We start from the raw sequence: 21,004 nt of genomic DNA, 5'->3' as shown, positions 1-21,004 counted from the left end.
GTATTCAAGGTCTTGGCCCTGTTCTTCGATGTATTCGTCTGGATCGGGCTCGACCTCCGTCGACGGCGGTGAAATTTCAAGATGATGGCTTCTGCCTTCCTCTGCGGGGTCGTAGAAGATGTCATCGGGTTCCGGAGCCGCTCGCTGGGCCTCGAGGCGCGCCGCGCGCCGAAGCTTGAGCGTTTTCTTGGACCTGAACTTTGAGCAGGCCATGCAGTTGTCCTCGTCGTGGTCCGGCGAGAGGCATTTATTACAGACTGGGTGCACGTCGATGTGTGGATATTTGGATCCACAGACGGGGCAGCACTTGAACGGAGTCCATTCCATGATCAGGTCGTCGGGGTCTTGCTGCGAGTACAGGGCCTCGATGTCCGAAGAGTAAAGTACTCCGCAGAATTCCGACACGAAGAGTCGGACGATGCTCGGGACCGATCGCATACAATACCGACGCCAATAGAGAAGGCCTTTTGGCCTTAAGGAAGTACGTTTTTCGATTCCGACAAGGAGACATCGAAATCACATCCGAACCCAATGGCGGAAAAAAACAATCTGGGGATGGAGCCGATGCCCATGCGCACTGTAGTCCAGGGGAGGAGCCACCTATCTCGTGATACTTCGAAGACTCTTCCAGGACAACAATGTGCAATCATCCGGACCCAAGACTAGGCGGCGATCTATGCAATAGATATGAATTTAGCAGCCCACATGCCTCGAACGCCAGGTTACTACGAGCAGGGACAGATAAGAAACTGCAGGTCTGTCAGGAATTTTAAACTGAGAAAGGTACAGCGTGTTCACCACAACAAATATTAAAACAGTTCGATCCAACGTTAAGGTTTTATTCTTGTTTTACAACTCAATCCCCTTTGTAATCCAAATGTTATTTAGATATTAATGGTTGCGCGAACAGAATAACTGGGTCGACCAAAGCGAAAAGATTTCAGTCGAGTTAATACACAATGAAGCATGGTAACAACATTGCTTGAAGTCACTACCCCTCTGCCTCTCACTCGTGTTTTCTTTGGCAGCTTCGTGACGCATTCTTGTCAACTTTTGTTGTCTGGTAGTCCGCAGGTCAACGCGAGCCTCGCATGCATTTGTTATCTTCGGTTTGCTTGGAGTAGGAAGTGACTATTGTCAAATAAATGTCCCCTCTTATTGTCAACCCTCCTCCGCCCGCATTCGCTACGCCATTGCGGAGAAAATGGGACATTTGATGTTTGCAGTTATTTCTTTGATGTATAATAAAGATGCATTTGCAGAAGGCCACTGAGACTATACACATTAGACAAAGTTTTCAAGCTTCCCTTTTTATCCCATTATTGATTCAGGACTACAAGTCCCGTAATGCAAATAAAACAAGCATTGGCCGCGCAGACATAAAAGTAACGGGCTGCACGGCCGTGAAAGGGGACGCGTTCTGTGGTGTGGGAGAAGCGGCGCGAGGAAAGGCAGATTGTGGTGCCGCGAAAGCTAAAGTAAACGCGGTGCCGCGAAAGCTAAAGTAAACGCGGCGCCACAAAGTGAAAGTAATCTCGCCTGCGCGCGTAACCGCTCGCTGGTGGCCGGAGAAAGGCTTTTGGTAGCACTTCAAAATGAAATCTGTTTCTCTAAGGGCATCAACTTCTAATCCTGATCTTTCCACCAGTCGCTGTCTGTCTGTGCCACTCGGCTGCTAGAAACAGCAGTAGCCAGAAGAAGCCCATCAGAGTCCTTGCCAAGCCACCTGTGCCAGAAAGGTTTGAATCATTGAAACTAGTAAGCAGTGACAGGCGATTCATTAACAATTCTCAAGTAACTGCTCATTAAGGGTCAGAGCTTACTATATTCACTTTTTACTTAGAAAAATGACCAACGCCTTATTAAATGTTCATCTAGCCAAAGCAACTTAATCTAAAGTTTTAGTGGTAATTACGTTTCATTATCAGCGGTTACTCGATGTAGAACATAGATTACTACAGCAAAATTAGCGAGGACATATTTATACATAACAAATTTAATGCCGAGCTGAACTATTTTCATAATAGAACAATCTAAACTGATTTTACACAACTTAATGACAGGCATAGTGCTGGAAATTCAAGTACATGTTGAAGTACCACAACTTGACATGCAAGTCTTTGTCAGGTAACAAGAATAGTAATGTTAAAATGCTGTTTGCAAGCAGAGTCTGTACACTGAGCAATAGAAATGGCGGTGCCTTAGCAGCAGCCCCACCAAACATGCCCAACAACATTTTACCAGGGGTAGGGTGCGGTCAGGTGTTCAGTATCAAATCAAAGGGAATCCTTTAATTAGCAGCAAAGCAAATACATTTTCTGATGTTCAGTAGAGACATTACAGTTCATTTTTCCTCTACAGGGATAGCATATCCAAAAGCTGTTCTACTTTTCTAAAGCCGGAAGATAATTCTGCTGCTTAAGATAGAAATATTAGATACTTTGGAAGAAGCAGAATTTACAGAGCATTTTTGCTGGTTTAGTCGTGGCACTCCTAAATTAAAATATTACATAATCAAGCAAGTAGTAATATTTGCATCTTCTCTAAAACATTAACCCCACCTTCTGATGAAGTGCAGTTAGATCACGACTACGAGCTTCTGCATACAACTGAGAAAGCCTTCCATGAAAATACATGGTCAAAGGTTAAAATAGACAAACTGGACAACCACTGACATGGTGCCAACATAAAAAGTATTTAAAAAGCCAACAGTTTCAACTTTTGTATTGTGAAACAAATAACACATCTACACCCATAAGCAGGTTACATCTTAAATTAATTAGATAAATGACCATCTGTTTCGATGGCTCTCCAAAGATAGCATGTTGACAGCAGAAAATAAACTCTACAGAGGCTTGTGCGATTACCATCACCATGTTTAGGAGGCCAAACCAAGGAGAACGTTTCAAAGAAATGGTCTTATTCTTGAGTTCTGGGTGTATCTGCTCGGAAATCGGCGCCGCGAAAGTGAAAGTAATTGCGCGTGTAACCTCTTGCTGGTGGCCGGAGAAAGCCTTTTGGTAGCACTTCAAAATGCCAGTTACTAAATGTCTCGCCAGTCCAGCGCATGTGCTGGCTCTAGCGAGACCTAAAAACAGGGAGGGGAGGAAGGGGGGAGGAGGGGGGTTGGAGCCACCACAGTGCGAATTCCCACAGGAAACTATGCTCTCTAATACAGAAAAAAATACTGAAAGCCCCATCCCCTCCTCCCCACAGGGACCAAAATGTTGTTCATGAAAACTTTACGGTACTGCAGTACTATGAGGGTGAACCTGCAATAAATGTAAAAATAATTAACAGATTCGGCAAATGGTATCAAAGCCATACTCGCACATTCCAAAGTAAAAACATTTTTTTAACTTGCCTATATGTTTGGCGCTGTTACACATACATCCACACCTCACACACAAAGAGCAAGTGGGAAAATACTTTTAACTCCAACACTTGCCAACATTTTGATTTTTTTATAGACCACCTGCTTTTAACAATTCTAAGAATAGGTTTGTCGCCATTGTAAATTGAGGTTCAGCATTCCACGCACTTGAGAACAATGCCATGATGGGCAGCCAAGTCTCACAAAGATACAAGCAAAGAGGGTACATACCCGTTCATTTCTGTCAGTACAGAAGAGTCTGGTGTGATGCCTTTTCTGCACAACAATAAAAGTGATTCCTGGCTGATAGTCCTTTTCTAATTTAATGCAAGCCTCCCTGATGGCCAACAATTCATGATGCAGTACCTGAGGGAGAATATAAAACATTACAAAGGCACATTAGGAAAGCGATCTCTGAAAGAACAAATCTAAATTCATATACGTAGAACATCTAAAAGACCAAGGTTGACTGCACACTTATAACTCAATTAAATGTGAAGTGAATAATTACTAAGAACAGATTACTATTGCTAATCAGAGTGATATGCCTAGATATCTCACAGACATTTCCTAGACAAAAGGTGAGTAAATCACTTAGCACATTTGCAGTTTTCCCAATGTTCCATACAAACCAACTCCACACTTAGAACGATTTTCAAAAAAAGCAGTCAATGCAATCCAATGGAAGGAAATTGAGGTATCTTTTTAAAGGTAAGTATAGGTTTGTGGCAGTTTGTAGTCGGGGTGAGTACCACGGTTCCCCCAGGGTCAAGGATGCACCCTTGAAACACCCTCAGTGGCACTAGGGCGGCCGGTGCAGAGTACTGAGGCCCAATGTTATCCAATGGGGATAGAGGACCTCTGGTTGGTGGCTGCTCATGAGCAGGCCAGAAGGTTGTGGGAGGAAAGCCCCTGGTGTTAGGCTTAGGGCAAAGGGGGAGCAGAGTTAGTACCCAGAGTTCAGCGGCAGCTGGGTGCAGGGTGCTGTTTTGGCGTTGGGTGCCCTGTTTTCAATGGGGAATGTCTGGTTGTAACAAAGACTGCAGGCTCGGGACGAAGATCTTCTGGAGGTGACCATCAGTTGGAGAGGTAAGTTGGGATGCTGGGACACTGTCGGTTGGGCCACCCAAGGTCGTGGAACTTCGGGGGCAGGTGTGTCTTTAGGAGTCTGGACTGACTTGGAGCCCAGGCTGCCTGCTGCACCTGACCCTTGTGGGGACACCGACTCGTCCTGCCGCTGTGCAGACTCCAAGAAACCCAGAGGGCTACCAGTACTCCGCAAATCACCAGAGAACACCCTTGGAGTAGAGGAGCTACTACCCTGCAGCCACAGGCACCAAAGATGCTAAGTATGGTTCACCGTCCTTCCACTTACCGGGACTACCAACAGTGCAGCCGCCCAAGAAGAGGTCACCTCGCTCCCACAGGTCGGATACATCCTCCTTTCCAGTGTGGGGACGCCATGGCCAACCGGAGCCACACAACACCAATACCTGGCGTACCAGACCCATTGCAGCAACAAAGGCTTGTTGTGTCCAGCCCGGACACTAACGCCGAGGAAAACTGGCCTGCGCATCGAGGGACTTCAGTGACACCCCTATTGAGAGTGGCCCAGCTGTCCTGTTTGCCCCTTTCTGCACAACCAAAGACAAAGAGTGTGGCTCCGACTGCCGCCACCTGACACCTCAAAGCACATCTGCACCCACGCCCCACAGTCCGAGGGAGATGACCATGCCAACGGGGTCCAGAGACCCTCAAAGGCTAAGCCCACCTGCAGCCTCTTTGTGCAGGCACCCTCAACCAAGAGTGTCTCTGCAGCACGAACCCAACGCCTAAATGCACTACTGACCCGAGCCCACAGCCTGAGGAGAAGTGGACCAATTAGTCCTTGAGATGCTTTGGCATGTAGGGACACGAGCCCCCCTGTGGGTTCACCCATACTGGCCTCCCAGACCCAACTTGCAGCCTCTTTTCAACCGAACCGTTAGCCGTTGAAGTGAACATGGCACAGGATGCTGAAACACACCTCTACACCTAGCTGCCCCATTGCTGCCTGAGGTGGCCTGTTGGTGTTGCTTTGGACACCGTAAGTCGCTGACAAGTGCCCGAATGCAATACATGTTGTTCCCCCATAGGACAACATTACCGGTCTAGAAATTGCTCTGTCAGCTTTTGAAACATATAACAAATCATATCATGAAAAGTACTTACCTGATCTAATTAATCTAAAAATAAGTATTATTTTTATAAATTGGTGTCTGATTTCTTTGTTGACTGTGTGTCTCACTTTCTGCCTTTGAATGGGCAATAAATGCTAAGCACTAGCCTCTAAGCCTAACTGCTCGCTCACACTATCACAAAAGCGAGCAGTTGGGTTATTTGTGCTTCTGTAAACCAATTGGGGTTTGCCTGGACTCTTTACACAGTGTACCTCATTTTGGTCCCCCATATAAAGAGCCAGCTTCCTACATTGGTGGTTCAGCGGTGGGATATAAGAGTTTGCATTTGCTATACCACTGTCAGTATTGTGTAGGAAAATGCCCTCTTTTTGCATAGTTGCCCCCACTTTTTGCTAAACTGCTAATGTACTTTGACTGAGTGTCCCCTGGGTTTCTGCCACACAGGTGCCTAGGGCCTGTGCTCTTTTCTAAAAACTGTATGAAGACAAAACCCAATTGGCACTCTTTGGCCACAGGTCAGTCCCTTGCAAATGAAACCAAGGGTACTATGGCCAGGGAAGGCCTCCAATGGCTGCTGCACTTATTGTGCCACCCTTCAGGTTCTGTACCTTTACACACAAACACAATGCCTTTGCAGGCTGCATGTTATGGTGCCGAGCAAAGTGAAGAGTCGATGTGGCACACATCCCTGGGCTGGACTGTTCCCATGAGGCACAGGGTCAGACTGATTTGCATATTGCCATGTCTGAACTGGGGTGGCAGAGTGGGCTAAAGAACGGTGATGGATTAAACCCAGATCTGTTGACTGGGTGTGAGTGTTTGATTGGTTCAGATGCTCCGTCACCACCACCCCCTTTTGTAACACATCCCTGTGTGCCATGCCTATGACCCACTGCCCTGACACAGGTCAGCAACCCCTCCAGCTGGGTGCACTAGACCAGTTGTGAGGGGGCAGGGTCATGAGCCCTGTACCCCTAAAGTGTCTAAGTCCATTCTTAGACATTGTAAGTGTAGTAAAGCCATAAAGAGTATATGGTCTGGGAGTTGGTCTTTACCATCTGGCGATCCCTCACCTCCCCCAAGCTTAGAGAAGATACCTGCAGCTTCAACCGGAAGGCACAATCCGAGGTGCCCTCTGGGTGCATGTCATAAGATGTTTGATATGACACACCATAGGTTTCAGTAAAGCCATCATGTAGCTGGGGAACTCTTAATGACCAGTGCCCAGTACATATACTTAAGATGGCTTCCCTGTTCATGTGGACAATCTAGTAGTTGGACAGCACAGGGGTATGTATGCTGATGCAGATATGCCCTCCCCTGTAATGTAATATACCCTGCCTTAGAGCTACAAGGCCTGCTGTCAGGGTGACCTGCATATATTCCATGTAGTGACTTTAGCATGGCACACATGGAGTGTGCCATGTCGTGTTTCCACTCATGGTTTGCACCATGACATGCAGTGGCAGGCTGCATGCAATTTGTATGGGGGGACCCCTTAGGGTGGCATAATACATGCTGAAGCCCTTAGGGACCCTCTTTGGTACCCATGGCCTAGGTACCAGGGTTACCACTTACTAAAAACTTACAGGGGTGCCAAAATGTGTTGTATTTGTGTTACAATTAGACCATTTTACCTTGTTTTAGGGAAAGAGCACTAGCACTGGGGCCTGGTTAGCAAGTATCCAGTGCACATCAGTCGAAAAACATCAGTACCAGTGGCAAAGGGTGGGGTTGACCATGACAAAAATTGGCACATTCCTACACCATAATTCTTGTACAATGAGCCTTGACTGTCCTTGTAAGCGTTCTCACAACTTTCATATGGCAGAAAGCAATTGTTGCTGTTACCAATCTGGAAATTCGCTGTTACGATAATAGAAAACCTTGACGTGGATTGGAGATTTTAACCAGTAACTGGTTAGACTTTCTGAATTGACATGTTGAAACAGAACTTTGGGAATCTCAGTACATCAAGTGACTTTTTAAGAAGTAATAGCTAAAAGAGCGGTTTTCTATAAGAGATTTAATATGAGATCTGTGAATTGATTGACATGGGCTTTGCATCAGTTGGAAGAAGACTGGGTTGAGCTCCCATTTAAGTGTCGGACTTCTTGAAGGAGGGAAAGCAAAGGTGGACGTCAATGGAGGCGTTCCTCAGGCCTGAAAGAGCCAATAGGTATGGAAAGAGTGGATGAGGTTGAACTGAGAGGGAATGTAGACCTTTTAATGAATACCACACATGGCTATATACATGTTATTTAGTGCTAAGACCTGTGCTAGGATGCTTTACAATCTGCTGAAATGTCTACATTCTGGGATTCATTAAATTCAGCATCCAAGTTGACAACTGCTTTGCCCAATTTGAGGCGATCAAGATCATTTGGCAAGGGTCCTGTTTCAGCCTCTGAGAACTAGTGAAAGAGGGAGGAAAAGCATATGCACATGTCCTGGACAATGCGATTAAAAATGCATTGCCCATGATCCTTCCTGTGGATGCCCATTTACATAAGACTGGCCTTTCTTGTATGTTTTTGTTGCAAAAAAGTCTATCTTCGGTTTCCCCCAAGTATTGAATATTTGTTTTCCATAACATGACTGTTAAGCTCCCATTCGTGGCAATTTTGAGCTGTACACTTTTTTTTTTTTTAACATGCAAAGTGCAGGAACATAACAGCCAAACACACAGGTAGTTCAAACTGGACTGTTCTTACAAGAAACAGGGTCAAGACTGATTTGCATATGGCTGGGTACAAACTGAGGTGGTATGGGGAGCAAAATAATGATGGATTTAACCCAGATCCTTGTGACTGGATGTGAATGTTTGCATTGTCCAGCATTCCGTCCATCAATTTTTTCATTTGCATATGTTGCCTTAAGTGGGAAGGGTATGCCCAGACGTGGGTCCCGTGCCCACTGCACCACTGGTTTCAAGTTAGCCTGGCTGATGAAGGGTGATGCCCTGAAACCGGTCCCAGGATGCCTATTTCCGGTCCAGGGAGGGCCTGGCGTGGCAGTTCGGGCTGGACTGTTCCAACAAGGAACAGGGTCAAGACTGATTTGCATATGGTTGGGTCCAAAACAAGGGTGGTGTGGTGAGCAAAAGAATGAGGGATTAAATCCAGATCCTTGTGACTGGGGGGTGAATGTTTGCATTGTTCAGCATTCCCTCCATCAATTTCTTTTGCAAACACATTATTACGATCAGTGTACACCTTTAGGAGACCCACTAAATGCACAGTTTTAACATTGAACCTCTCTGCGAAGCCGGCTCCCCTAACTCTGGTTGCAGTCCCACCAATACCATTAGTTTCCATAAAGTGTATGTCATGAACCCTTTATGTTCCCCAGGACATCCATATTTTCTCCCACTTTTTGGGTAACCTTTTCCTTCCTACACCTGTTTTTCAGCCAGCATGCACCAGTCCATATATTTCTTACACGTTTCAAGAGCCACATCTGGGGCTGCGCCCTACTGTCTAATTATATTCCTTCTCACCACCATGAGCCTCACCCTACAGACGACCTTCAGGAACCTCTGTAGCATCGCTTCCCCCCACATGTCCAATACAGGTAATTTTGCAGTGGACAAACAAAACAAAAAAAGCTAGAACAATCAGTAAAGATTTCACACTACCCTTCAAGAAATTCCCTAATTAAGGGCAGTCCCGTATTGTGTGGATGTAACTGCCTCTCTGCCCACATTTATTATTTAGCTATCAGTCGTTCCACTTCCCATCTCCCATAGGAGTTTTCTGATGAGGTACGATCCATGGAATAGTTTAAGATGAATCAAAGAAAACAAGCATTGGCATTGCCAATAGGTCTCGCTTGTGGGACCTTATAAGTATTTAGTTTTGCAGCACAATATCCTTGTTGCACCAAGGATATTGTGCTGCAAAACTAAATACTTATAAGGTCCCACAAGCGAGACCTATTGGCTATGCCAATGCTTGTTGTAAGTTAGCGCTGCATACGAGAGAATAGACTTGCAAGCTGTTAGAACCGTGCGCTATCAATCCCATCGAGAGGACAGACGGCGGCTTTGTTTAACTATCAGCACAAAGAGAGGGAAGCCAGACAGTTGTTTAAATGTCATTCACGGCTGTGTGTTTGATGTATCAGGAATGCATAAGAGTCAGGCATTACAAAAGAAACCTGGCAACCAGCCCACACCTAATAGCAGTCTAAAGGCAATTTGGTGAAATGAATTAACATGCTAATTGCCAGGCTGTGGATGGTGCGGACTGCGGAGGCATATTCTGCTTACGCGGGAGAAGCCCGCTTCAATAAAAAAAAAAAGTGTGGAAACGAACTTGGGGGGCGTATTCAATTTGTATCTCTCTGACACCCCTGGGTTACGGCCCTCGCTATATAGAGCTGCTAATAAATCAGCCACAGCGATGCAGAGCTGCAGTCCTTCATGGTGACTGTTAATTTGTCCTTCATTATTAAAGCGCTCTGGTCGCCTTGCCGCAGTCGGCTGAGGAGCCATTTCTGAGGATGTCGTGTGTGGTTCTCGTCAAGCAGCATTATGTGTATTGTGAATGGGCTTGTCATACGCAAATCCTTAAATGTGTGTTGTTGTACCCGACGGTAATAACATGCTCTAAGTAGTAATTGCAGGAAATTGGTCAGTATTTGCTGCTCTCAGATTACAGGCGGCTGTGCAAGTTGCTGCCGTGATTGCAATAGCTGTCAGTTTCCGCAGCAGTTTAAAAACGGTCTACCTAAGGAAACACTGAAGGAAAGGAAACTGCCAAGGCTTGTTTCATGGCAGCGTCTTCAAAGGATTGCTATGAAATGCGACACGGCGGGCAGGGGAGGGGGCCCGAGTGGGGAGAGCGGCGAAAATGACTAATTAGGGGAGGAGAAGCCGAGAAGCCGCAGAGCGCACGCTGGGCGAAGCCCTTTGATGTGCTCTGCGGCAAGATGCAATTAGGAGGGAGGGAGGCTGATGCGCGTTCGTGTTTGATCACGTGAACTTCATGAAAACGCCAGCAAAAAGCTGGTGGTTTCACGAGCAGTTTGCCTACTTGAATTCTCGCTCCGCTCGATGCGCTTGCGCGCATCGATAGGTCGCGAGACCTAAAAACTGCCCTCATGGATACTTCTTTTGAGTAGCTGATTGGTTCCTCCCATTTCCATTCTTGGAATACTCCTAGGTGTGTCTACTTTTCCTTTAATTTCTCTAGCAAATCTGGGGTATCATGAATTATCTTTCTGCATATTAGGGATATTGCTGTGTGCGGGAGAGGCTCCGGTAGTGTCCCATCTTCCAACAGGAAGGAGACTTCAATTGTCATTCCTCTTGGAATATGGGCTGCCAGGCCATGTCTATTTATGTTTCTGAGACTGTCAATGTATAAATCTTTTGAGGGTCTCCAGCAGGGCCAGTCTGTCACTCCCCCCGCATTCATCTTTCATCTTCCAGATTCCCCATTATATCAGATTTATGAGGTTGCTCACCTCTCTCAATAGGAAAGCATCTCTTTTGTCAGAATACCTCCCCTTTTTAACCCCTTCAGTGCTAATGACAAGGGTAACTCGTCATGGAGTTTCCATTGATTTCAATGGAAATTCAATGGTCCTCCTAGCACACCCCTTAGCATCCAAGTGGTTAAGTACTGTGTGGGCCTCCCTTGCCTAAGCATTGATAATGATTTAGTAGTGCCGCTCTGCTCCGTCTTCTAAACAGTACAGCAAGACAGCTCTGTGGCCACTGGGGCAACGACCAACTCATACAGTCAACGGCTAGGACATCCAATAATATGCCTGGATATCGGAGAGGGTGATTTTCCCCCTTGTACACCCATCTAACTTTCCAAGAGTAATTCTTGGTCGGCTTTCCTTCCCATAACAACACTTTTTTTTTTTAAGTTTTCAAAAACCTTTATTTGCATCAAAAGTAAAGACACAGCCAGAGCGCCTACAACCCTGGGGCCGGCGGCGGGCAGCTATCGTGTTGCAAATTCTTTCAGTTGTTACACAGCCCATCAGCCGACAACCCTGAGGTCCGGCGGCAATGCGAATACAAACATACATAATTCTAGTTGCGTCATCAAAAATCAGAGACTGCAAGTATTGCTATTTACGACCAGGATGAAAGTATGCATATACTCGGCATTTCCGCAGTCTGCCCTATTAAGGGAACATAACTTGGCCATAGGTACCACACAGTCTATGCCAGGATGAGACATGTCATAACTTAAAAGAAGAAGAAAAAAAAAAACCAGGAGAAGCCCCCCCCCCGTCCCCCCCCCAGTTCACGCACACAGTACCACGCCCAGGCTAGTCATTGTAGAAAAACAGTTTTAAATAAGGACAATCAGGTGTACCTGTACACAAGTACACCCCATGCACCGTAATGTCACACACTTCGCTGTAATATCCGCTGCACAGACCACCATTCAAGACACTTTTGCTCACCCCCTCCAGATTCATTTCTGCAATGGGGTGACCCCCTCATCAGGTACTACTCCTCCACTCCCACCTCTGGGCCCATTTGGTGCATCTCAGCATCGGCTTCCGAAGCAGTGTCCCCCCTAGTTTGGCGTCAGTGAGGTAAGATTGATACAATCCCCAGAAATTTTTAGGGCGACTCGTGGGAGGTAAGAGTTCGCTGTAGTGTTCAGTTTGTGTACAACAATAAAGCATGTCTCTGGCCCATCGGGCAACAGTGGGGAGCGGTCCTCTCATCCAACAGAGAGCCACTACTCTTTTTGCCATTAACATCCCCATGTCTGTTACTCGCCGGATTGCCACCGGGAGCCCCCGGGAGTGACCTATGAGCGCCAGTGCCGGGTCCAGAGTGAGCACCACATCCTGAATCCTACTCATTTCGGTAAAGATCACCGTCCAATATGTCTGCACTCTCGGGCAACTCCAGGCTAAGTGCAAGAAATCAGCGATTGGAGCGTGGCACCTCTCGCAGACTGGAGTAGGCCGAAGACCATACCTGTGCAGCCTCTCGGGGGTATAATATACCCTTTGGAGGAATTTGAAATGAATCAATCTGTGCTTTCCATTTAAGGAGATCTTTTTAATGTTGACACAGCAGTATTGCCACATAGCATCGTCAATAGTGATTTTCAGATCCCTCTGCCAAGCCATCCTAGCTTTAACAAATTGATGCTCCTCCTGTATCAATGCAGTCTTATATAAATTTGTCACTAATTTACGAGGGGATTCAGTTTTATTGATGTATGTCAGCTCCGGGACCCCCGGGGGCTCCGCCAAATCAGGACCCAGCAAGTCTAGGAAAGCACTGCGCACTCTATGATACTGGAATCGATGCATGAGTGTGCGGGCCTCTCCCTCGCCAGTCAGTTGCTCCCACGTTTTCACCTTGCCATCGCTGAAGAAATCCCCAGCGAGGTGGATGCGAAGTTGTTTCATTGCTCGGACCACTCCCTCCTCGCAAACAGGGGGCAGTCACACCGTCCAGTCCACGGGCATGTGTGGCGAGTACAGCAGCGCCATCCCCCTCCGGGAGAGAAGCATGTGCCACGCATGGTTAATGGATGTGAGGGAGTCAAGTATCCCAGTTCGGCGGTCTAATGGTTGGAAGACCGTGATCGGGAGGGCCAATGGCTTCGCAAAGAGTCTTTCCAGGGTTACATGCGGAATGCGCTGATCGCCATGCACCCACCTGTGTAGATGCGACGCCTGCGCCACCCGATAGTAAATTTCCAGGTTTGGGGCACCGAGGCCCCCCTTGGTGTATGGGAGTGTGAGGGTCGTCCATTTCACTCTGGGCTGTTTGCCTGCCCAGGCTAGATGAACCATCAGCTGTGTCAAGCTTTGGAAGAAGGACTTGGACAGGACAATCGGGATGGCATTAAAAAGGAACAGAAGTCTCGGCAAGACCACCATCTTCATTATGGCAATGCGTCCCATCAAGGAAAGAGGAAGCCTGCTCCAGGTAGCGACATCGTCCTCCAGTTTGCTCACCGTTACTCCGTAATTCTCCCTAAGGAGAAGCTCCGAATCAGTGTGAAGGCGGACCCCTAAATATCTGACCGGTTCCTCCGTCCATTGAAGAGGGTAGTCTATGTCAAATTTATGAGTGACTGGAGTTAGGGGGAAGGCCAATGACTTAGACCAGTTTACTTTTAGGCCCGAGAGGGCTCCATAGTGGACAACTTCTCTAAGCATCGGTGACAGATTATTTTCGGGGTTATGCACATATAACAGAGTGTCGTCCGCGTACATGGAGACGACTATTTTGTACGTGGGGAAGCGGATACCTCTGTCACCGTGATATTCTCTCAAAGCGCATGCCCGTGGCTCCGCCGCCAGTGCGTACAACAATGGAGAGAGGGGGCAGCCCTGTCTAGTGCCTCTACAAATAGCGAATAAACCAGTCACCAGGTTACCGATTCGCACTCTGGCCGAGGGCTTGTGGTAGAGTGCCCCTATCATTTGGAGAAAAGGTTCGCCCTGTCCCATCCGCTGCAGGACTTGCCTTAGGAAAGGCCACTCTATGGATTCGAACGCCTTCTCCATGTCCAAAAACACGGCGATGGACTTCGCGTCCTGTTTGACATGCTGCATTGTGCCCAAGACGGTACGGACATTGTAAGTTAAATTCCGGCTAGGTATGAAACCCGCTTGCTATGGGGCGACCAGGTCAGGGGCCAACAGGGCCAGGCGGGTTGCCAGCACCTTAGCATAAAGTTTGGTGTCTACATTTAACAGAGAGAGCGGCCTGTAGGAACTGCACTCGTCATGTGCCTTACCCGGTTTTGGTATTGCAACAAGCAAAACCTCCCTCATGGATTGAGGCATGCTGCCCTCCACGCAGACATCATCAAAGAGTGCAGACAGGTGGGGAAGAAGTTGCTCCTGAAAAGCTTTGTAAAATTCCACCGTGAGGCCGTCCACTCCCGGGGCACTGCCAGTGCGCATGGATGCTAGGGCCTCTAATATTTCCTCCTTCTCTATGGGGAGCATTAGGAATTCTCTGTCCCGGCGAGAGAGCATAGGCAGGTCTATATGCTCCAGATAGTCCCCAATCTCGTCCGTTTGACCATCACTCTTTGAAGCATAGAGGTCCGAGTAATAGTTTCGGAAAGCATTAGCTATCTCTTGTTCGTCAGTTGGGGTGCGGTCGTGAGAAGTCTTCAGCTCAGTCACCTGCGACCTCCCCTTTCTGCCCTTCAGGAGTCTAGCAAGGACAGAGCCAGGCCTCTCACCCTCTCCATAGGAGCGTGCAGTTGCGTATTTACCCATATGCTTAACCTCCCTGTCTGCCTCCTCGTGGTATTCCGCCAAGAGGGACCCTATGTCCTCAGCTATGGTTGTATTGGGGTTCCTCAGTTGTCGCCCCCTCTAGTGTCTGCAGTTGTCGTTCTAATTCTGAAAGCCTCTGCCTGATGGACGTTAGCACGCTAGAGTGTTTGGACATGGCTACTCCTCAGATATATACCTTGAAGGCCTCCCAGACCGTGTGAAAACTATCCACCGAACCCACGTTGGTCTCAAAGAAGACTTCTATAGCCTCCGCCAGTTCAACTCTGAACACAGGGTAGAGGAGCGAGAACGGCGGGAAGCGCCACGTGAAGGGGGGGGGGGGGGGGGGGAATTGCCGTCTTGGGGGTGTCTAATACCAGCAGCAGTGGTGAGTGATCCGAAAGTGTGCGCGGTAGGATCTTGCAGTCCCTAACACGGCTCATCACCGTGGAGGAAGTTAGCCAATAGTCAATCCTAGTGTGAATGTCGCAGTAGGCCGAGTAGTGGGTGTACCCCCCCTGTGCCAGGTGCCTGTACCTCCATACATCCTCCATGTCCAAGCTTATGAGCAGTGTGCTTATCTGTCCAGGTCTGGGTTTAGTACTAAATTAAGGTCACCACCCCAAAGGACTTGTGCAGTACTGTGAGTGCGAATAATATCTCCAACTGATTGGAAGAAGTCTGTCATAGGGAAGGAATCACCCCCTGTTCGAAGTGTGCTCAGTGGCGGCATAGGTAGTGTAGTGTACGATTGTGCAGTATGCATGTAAGTTCAGCCTGACCAGTGTACGGAATCGGTGTACAAGAACAACCCCCCTCCCCCATACCACAATAAGCAAACAAACAATTCCCCCCCCCCACCCACAGTCGACCCTCCCCAACTGGGCCGTACAGATCCCCCTACGCTCCCCCCCCCCCCGACCCGCAACTCTAACATGGCAGTCTCAATAGAGACTAATCAGGTGGTGTGCACACGGGGGCCAAGGTTGCCAGGCACCAACTAGGAGTGCGAACGCGCACTACTCTGGGACCTCCCTCGCCCCCACCCGCAGTAGTTTATAGTGTGCATCAATGAGGTTACTTCGACCCCCAGTAGGACTGTACAGTTCCTCAGGACCTAAGAATGGGCTCCGCAGGGTCGAAGTACCCCCGCAACTGAGGGGTAAAGAGTCTGTCCCCTTCCGGGCATCGGCAATCTCAATACATAGGTGTATGGAGGTGGCCGGGGGGGACCACCAAGTCTGGAAAGAGTCTGATCCCAGCGCAGTCAAATGTGAAAGGGACAACCGTAAGGTAGAACAGCCGCAAGGCGGGCAACAACACCCGCCCCGGACCACAGGATCTCAACCATACCAAGTCGATCAGACATCCGGCACGGCGCAGCTACTCACGCTCCTCTAGCAGCTCACCACCCTCCGCAGGCACGTTTGCCTCCTTGCTCTTCTCTTTGGACCAGGTCTTTAAGGCTTGCTTCAATGCTCTAGGGTCGGTGAACAGATGCGAGTGGTCATGCCGATTGACACGGAGCTTTGCAGGGTAGAGCATGGCAAAGTGTTTGCGGGCTTCCTGCACTTTGGAGGTAAAGTCAGGGTAGAGTGATATCTCCGAACCCTCATAATGTAGAGTTTTTCTTTCCCTCGCTTGTCTCAGAGCTGCATCCCTGTCTCTGTAATTGAGCAGTTTTGCTATGATGGGGCGCGGTGGGACACGCGGACGCGGGCCTAAGGAGCGATGGGCACGCTCCACCACAAACATCGAGGAGAAGGCGTCGGCTCCAAGCAGGGTGGTTAGCAGCTTCTCAATGAAGAGCTCCATATTGCCAGTTTGTGTTGTTTCCGGCAGGCCCGTTATTAGGAGGTTACAACGACGGGAGCGGGTCTCCAAATCTTCCGTTTTATCCTGCAACGCCTGCATCATCTTGTCTAATCTCTTATGATCAGCGCCCAACTCCGTCTGCGCCTCCTCTGCCTCAGTTAGCCTCCTCTCCGACATGTCCAGGCGCTCTGCATGCTTATCAATGCGCTCTGCATGCTTATCAATGCGCTCTGCCATTCTGTCCATTCTGTATGTGAGGGCGTTCAGCTTTGACCCCAGCGACTACATGCTACTTTGCAGGCCCTTTTCCATCGCCAAGAGCAAGTTCTTGATCTCCGCACCCTCCGATGGGTCCCCATCCTCCTGCTCGGCGTCCTTGTCCGCGCCCGTTGAACTCTGAGATCTGGAGCGCCGGTGCTCAAAGGTGAGCTTGCTCAGCGTCTTGTCGCCCTTGCCCATTTTCCCGCGCAGCGGCCCACACACCAGGCGCTACGGCGTGGTTACCGCTTCTCGGATTCCTGATCAGGATAGTCGACGGGGAAGGTCTTCAACTGCATTCAATTGTAGATCAGGGGGTCCGTCATCCTATACCCCGGCGATCCCAGGGTGGTCGCCTCCTCCCCTCGTCCCTGGTGTTGATCGATGCTCCACGAAGCACCGCGGTGGTAGGCACGCTTGTCGCAGCTCGCGACTAGGCCTCAGCCGCCTCTCCAGGTCCGTGGGGGGCAGACTAATCGCCCACCACCTCTCCAGCAGTGCGTGGGTCAAGCGCCAAGGTGTCCTCGCCCTCCGGCGTTCGGCGGTGTCGAGTAAGTCGGGGCCCCCGGTCAGGCTTCTGGACGCCGCCGCACGTACGGTGACGTCGCCCGGGCAGCGCAGGCACTCCAGGCCGTTGGTTCTAGGCCTTCCGCCTCGCAGTGGCGCAGTGTCAGGGGAACGCCCGTGCACAGCACCAAACAGCTGTTGAGACGGTTCGTTAGAAAGCCCTTTTCTTCACCTCAACTGAGGTCCGTGTGGAGGACTTAATTCGCCTCAAGGATGCAGGATAATTGCAGGATTGTTTAGTAGCGGGCAGGAGCTACGGGATCATGCGGCCATCTTCGCTGCCAGCAATCTCCGCCCCCCCCCTCCCTCCCTCCCTCCCTCCCATAACAACACTCTTATCTGGCCTTCCACTCTTCTAAAAAATTCTGCTAGGACTTGTTGGCACGCATTACACAATAAATAATTCTATGCTTATAATTAATATTATGGAGTCTTAACTAATAAGTTTAATATAACAATGTTTAGGCTTGACATTGGTAGGACTTGGCCTACTCGCATTTTCAGATTGTACATGCAGAGCTCGTTGACTTATTTACCTTGTAGCTGCATATTAATTAGATTTGGGCTTAGTTTCCACTACCAATAATATTCAAACATTATTGGCATTTACAAATATTTTGATTTGAATAACTAAATGTATTTTTTCTTCTGTATTGATTGCTCAAACTTGTAATAAACCTTCATAATTTGTACTTTGAAACTTGCCTTGTGTGGATTTTTATATGTGATTGTTCTGGGGTTTAATGATTTATGTTGAGGGTTTTCGTCCCAAGGTACTCACACACAGTCTTAATATATCCTTTAATGCCGAAAAAGAGTTTTTGTAGAAGAGGACGGATAGAACGAACTAGATGGTTTTGAGTTGCTTGGATAAACCAGTTCTGTTGGAACAGTTGCCGAGGTTGCATTATGCAAGTATAACTATGGCTTGTCTTGTGTGCAAGGTGTTTTGTAATGTGGGTTGTTATGCTGCATGAGTTGTGTGATTCTGAGTGTATAATTGTTTTGCGTTGTGGTGGCTTCTGTCTTGTTAATGCTGCTTAGTCGTCCATATGCCTCAATCGCGTTGAATTTTAAATTGCCATTTCATTGTAATGATTTCCATAAACTGTTGACGTTTTGAAGTGTGCTTATTGAAACGTTGTAATTTTGCGTTTCAAGTCTCATTTTTTAAACTAAATTCTGATTGGTTAGCTGCTTGTGTTGGTCAGCTTAATTTGACTGAAAAAGGTTACTATTTGACAAAAGGTCACAACTGTTTGATTACCTGTTCATTACATGTTGATAAATCCAGGTCTTCATAGCGCTCTATTACTCTGTAAATGGGATAATATTTCTACTGATGATAAACGTATTTAAGTTCCTTTGAATGGTACTTTTAAAGTAAATAAGATGGCGTATCTGAGGCATACTATGTACAAGGCAAAACCACACACTAGACTTGCACAGTTCGAGGCACTGACTGAATGGGCTTTTGCGGCAAATGAGAAGGAACAAAATGTTGACCGGTCAGGTTAGAAAAGCAGTGAGTCATTAGACAGATGATAGAAGGCAAATGCAAAAAAGAGCATGGAGATAAGACACGATCGAGGGTGTGCAAGTATTTCTTGTGATTGTTATGGAAACAGATAAAAATAAAATAAATGAAAAAAATTCATCTAAAGACGAAAAAAAGAAAGTAAAAAAATTGCTTTCTGGTAGTTCAGATGAGGAGGATGGATTTTTAAGTGATTTGCGGTATTTTAGTCCACCTCCGTGTAGTGATGGTGAAAGTCCGCTCTGACAGGAGAGAGGAGCTGGAGAACAGAGTTCCATTATGCTAAGCCTAAGTACCAGGGCAATTGTTTTACCAGTACAGAGAAGGCCAGAGGAAACTGTCAGACTTAAATCGATTTGGGGAAAATTGTAAATGGTACTGTTCATGAAGATAACACTGTACTATAATGAAGAACTGAGATATTTGAGAAAAGAAGGAGCAAAGTGTGCATTTAACACCTTTGAGAATCTTAAATATGCGGATGAGTTTGCTGTGGATTTGCACAAGAAGAAATTGTGCAAAAAATGTAGAATGAAACGGAGTGATAAAGAAATACAAGAAACGGGACGTGGGAGCTTGAGACTGATTGTAAAGGAATTAGCAAGACTTATAAATGGATGGGAGAACATGAAAGTATACGGAGAAAACTGGTTGAAAAAAGAGGAAAGCTGAAACAAAAGAGAGAAAGAAGAAGAAACACGAGCGAGTGACTCGAGTGTGGAGTAATTTCAGAATATTCATTGAGAGAAGTATATGAAGGTGCATAATGTCATTACATAATAGAACAAACTCTTAATTTCAAGAGACTCTGGATGATCTTATACTGCTTTAGCTCACTAAAGTAAATGAGTCATATCAACTGACGAGATAGCAGCAGACAAACACCATCCAAGACAAACACCAACCACCTGCTGAGATACTAATAAATTGAGGCAGAATCCAATGCACAAGCTTTTCCCCTATGCACTCTATTCACAAAGCGTGGAAAACGTATCTCCTCAAACAAATCATTGGATCACTATCTATTCATCACAAAAATCGGCAACGGTCTACCTCATCTAATGCTTTTATTTGAAGGAGCATCCTCTCCAATGCACTACCTCACCGACTGGTAAGTTATCTGAAGTAGCTACGAGGCAGTCTTACTGCACTACAATAACACAATCATTTCTGGCCTAAATTACGCCTATTAGCTTGAGCTTAGGCAATCGACCAACGGAATGAACAAAAATGTCAGAGTCCTCTTTGGCCTGTGGGAAGGAAACACCATTTTACAAGCTTCCAATGTCATCTAGAGTAACATTTGCTACGTTTCATCCTCATCTTGAAATCTGGCCCACACTCTCTCTGGAATTAACTCCATAACCTGATAGTGCAGCATAAGACATCAAACTTTTCTGTGCTCAGCTAATCAGAAGCTCTGGGACTGTATAATGAACAATGAGAGTTGGTGCAAAAACTTGTCTGCGCATCCTTTGTTTGGACATGTGATCCAATGCTGAGATTTATGCATCTTATCAGCAACCCTATCTTATGATCAGTCCAAATGCACAATTACATTTTTCATCCGTTAGGCCGCATGAAATAAAGATAAAAGAAAAGCAAACATTGTTTTGTCACATTCTCAGTTCATGAACTGTGCAGTCATGAACGATAAATGTTAAACAAGTATGTCTGCTAATCGCAGTAAAAGTTATGAGGGAACGCTAATGATCAGATGCATAAATCACACAAAAAAGGATGCAACTGTGTAACTGAGGGTGCATGACCAATTTTGCACATTGTTCATGATACAGCCCCTGTTCTTGAGCATAATTAAAACCAAGCACTGTAGATGGCTGTCTAGCATCATCTCCTGGTGTGGTCTGTCTAATCTTGCAGGAAATCTCTGAAAGTAGAGGTCAGAAAGGCCTTAATCCCACCTGTTTTACCACTGATGTCTTTTGCAGGCAGCTATCACATACACACGTTCAAACTGAATACCAGTCAGGAGATCAATACCAGTGTTTTTAATTACTTAGGATAAATGAGATACAAGTT

The 21,004-nt window shown here is 47.1% G+C and overlaps 1 protein-coding gene across 4 annotated transcripts in view; it reads right to left on the bottom strand.

The window, feature by feature from the left end:
* Nucleotides 1-21,004, bottom strand: part of AGO2 (argonaute RISC catalytic component 2) — a 472,903-nt gene that overhangs the window by 62,995 nt on the left and 388,904 nt on the right. For all 4 annotated transcript variants that reach the window (XM_078686698.1, XM_078686701.1, XM_078686697.1 and 1 more), the window contains exon 16: nt 3,605-3,739. In XM_078686698.1, the coding sequence (XP_078542824.1) occupies nt 3,605-3,739 (135 nt within the window). The remainder of the gene's footprint in view (nt 1-3,604; nt 3,740-21,004) is intronic.

The sequence above is a fragment of the Lissotriton helveticus genome, chromosome 4_1 (assembly GCF_964261635.1).
Source record: "Lissotriton helveticus chromosome 4_1, aLisHel1.1, whole genome shotgun sequence".
NCBI classification, from domain to species: Eukaryota; Metazoa; Chordata; class Amphibia; order Caudata; family Salamandridae; genus Lissotriton; species Lissotriton helveticus.
The sequence above is the reverse complement of the archived record's forward strand: the minus strand, read 5'-3'. Positions and strand labels throughout refer to the sequence as shown.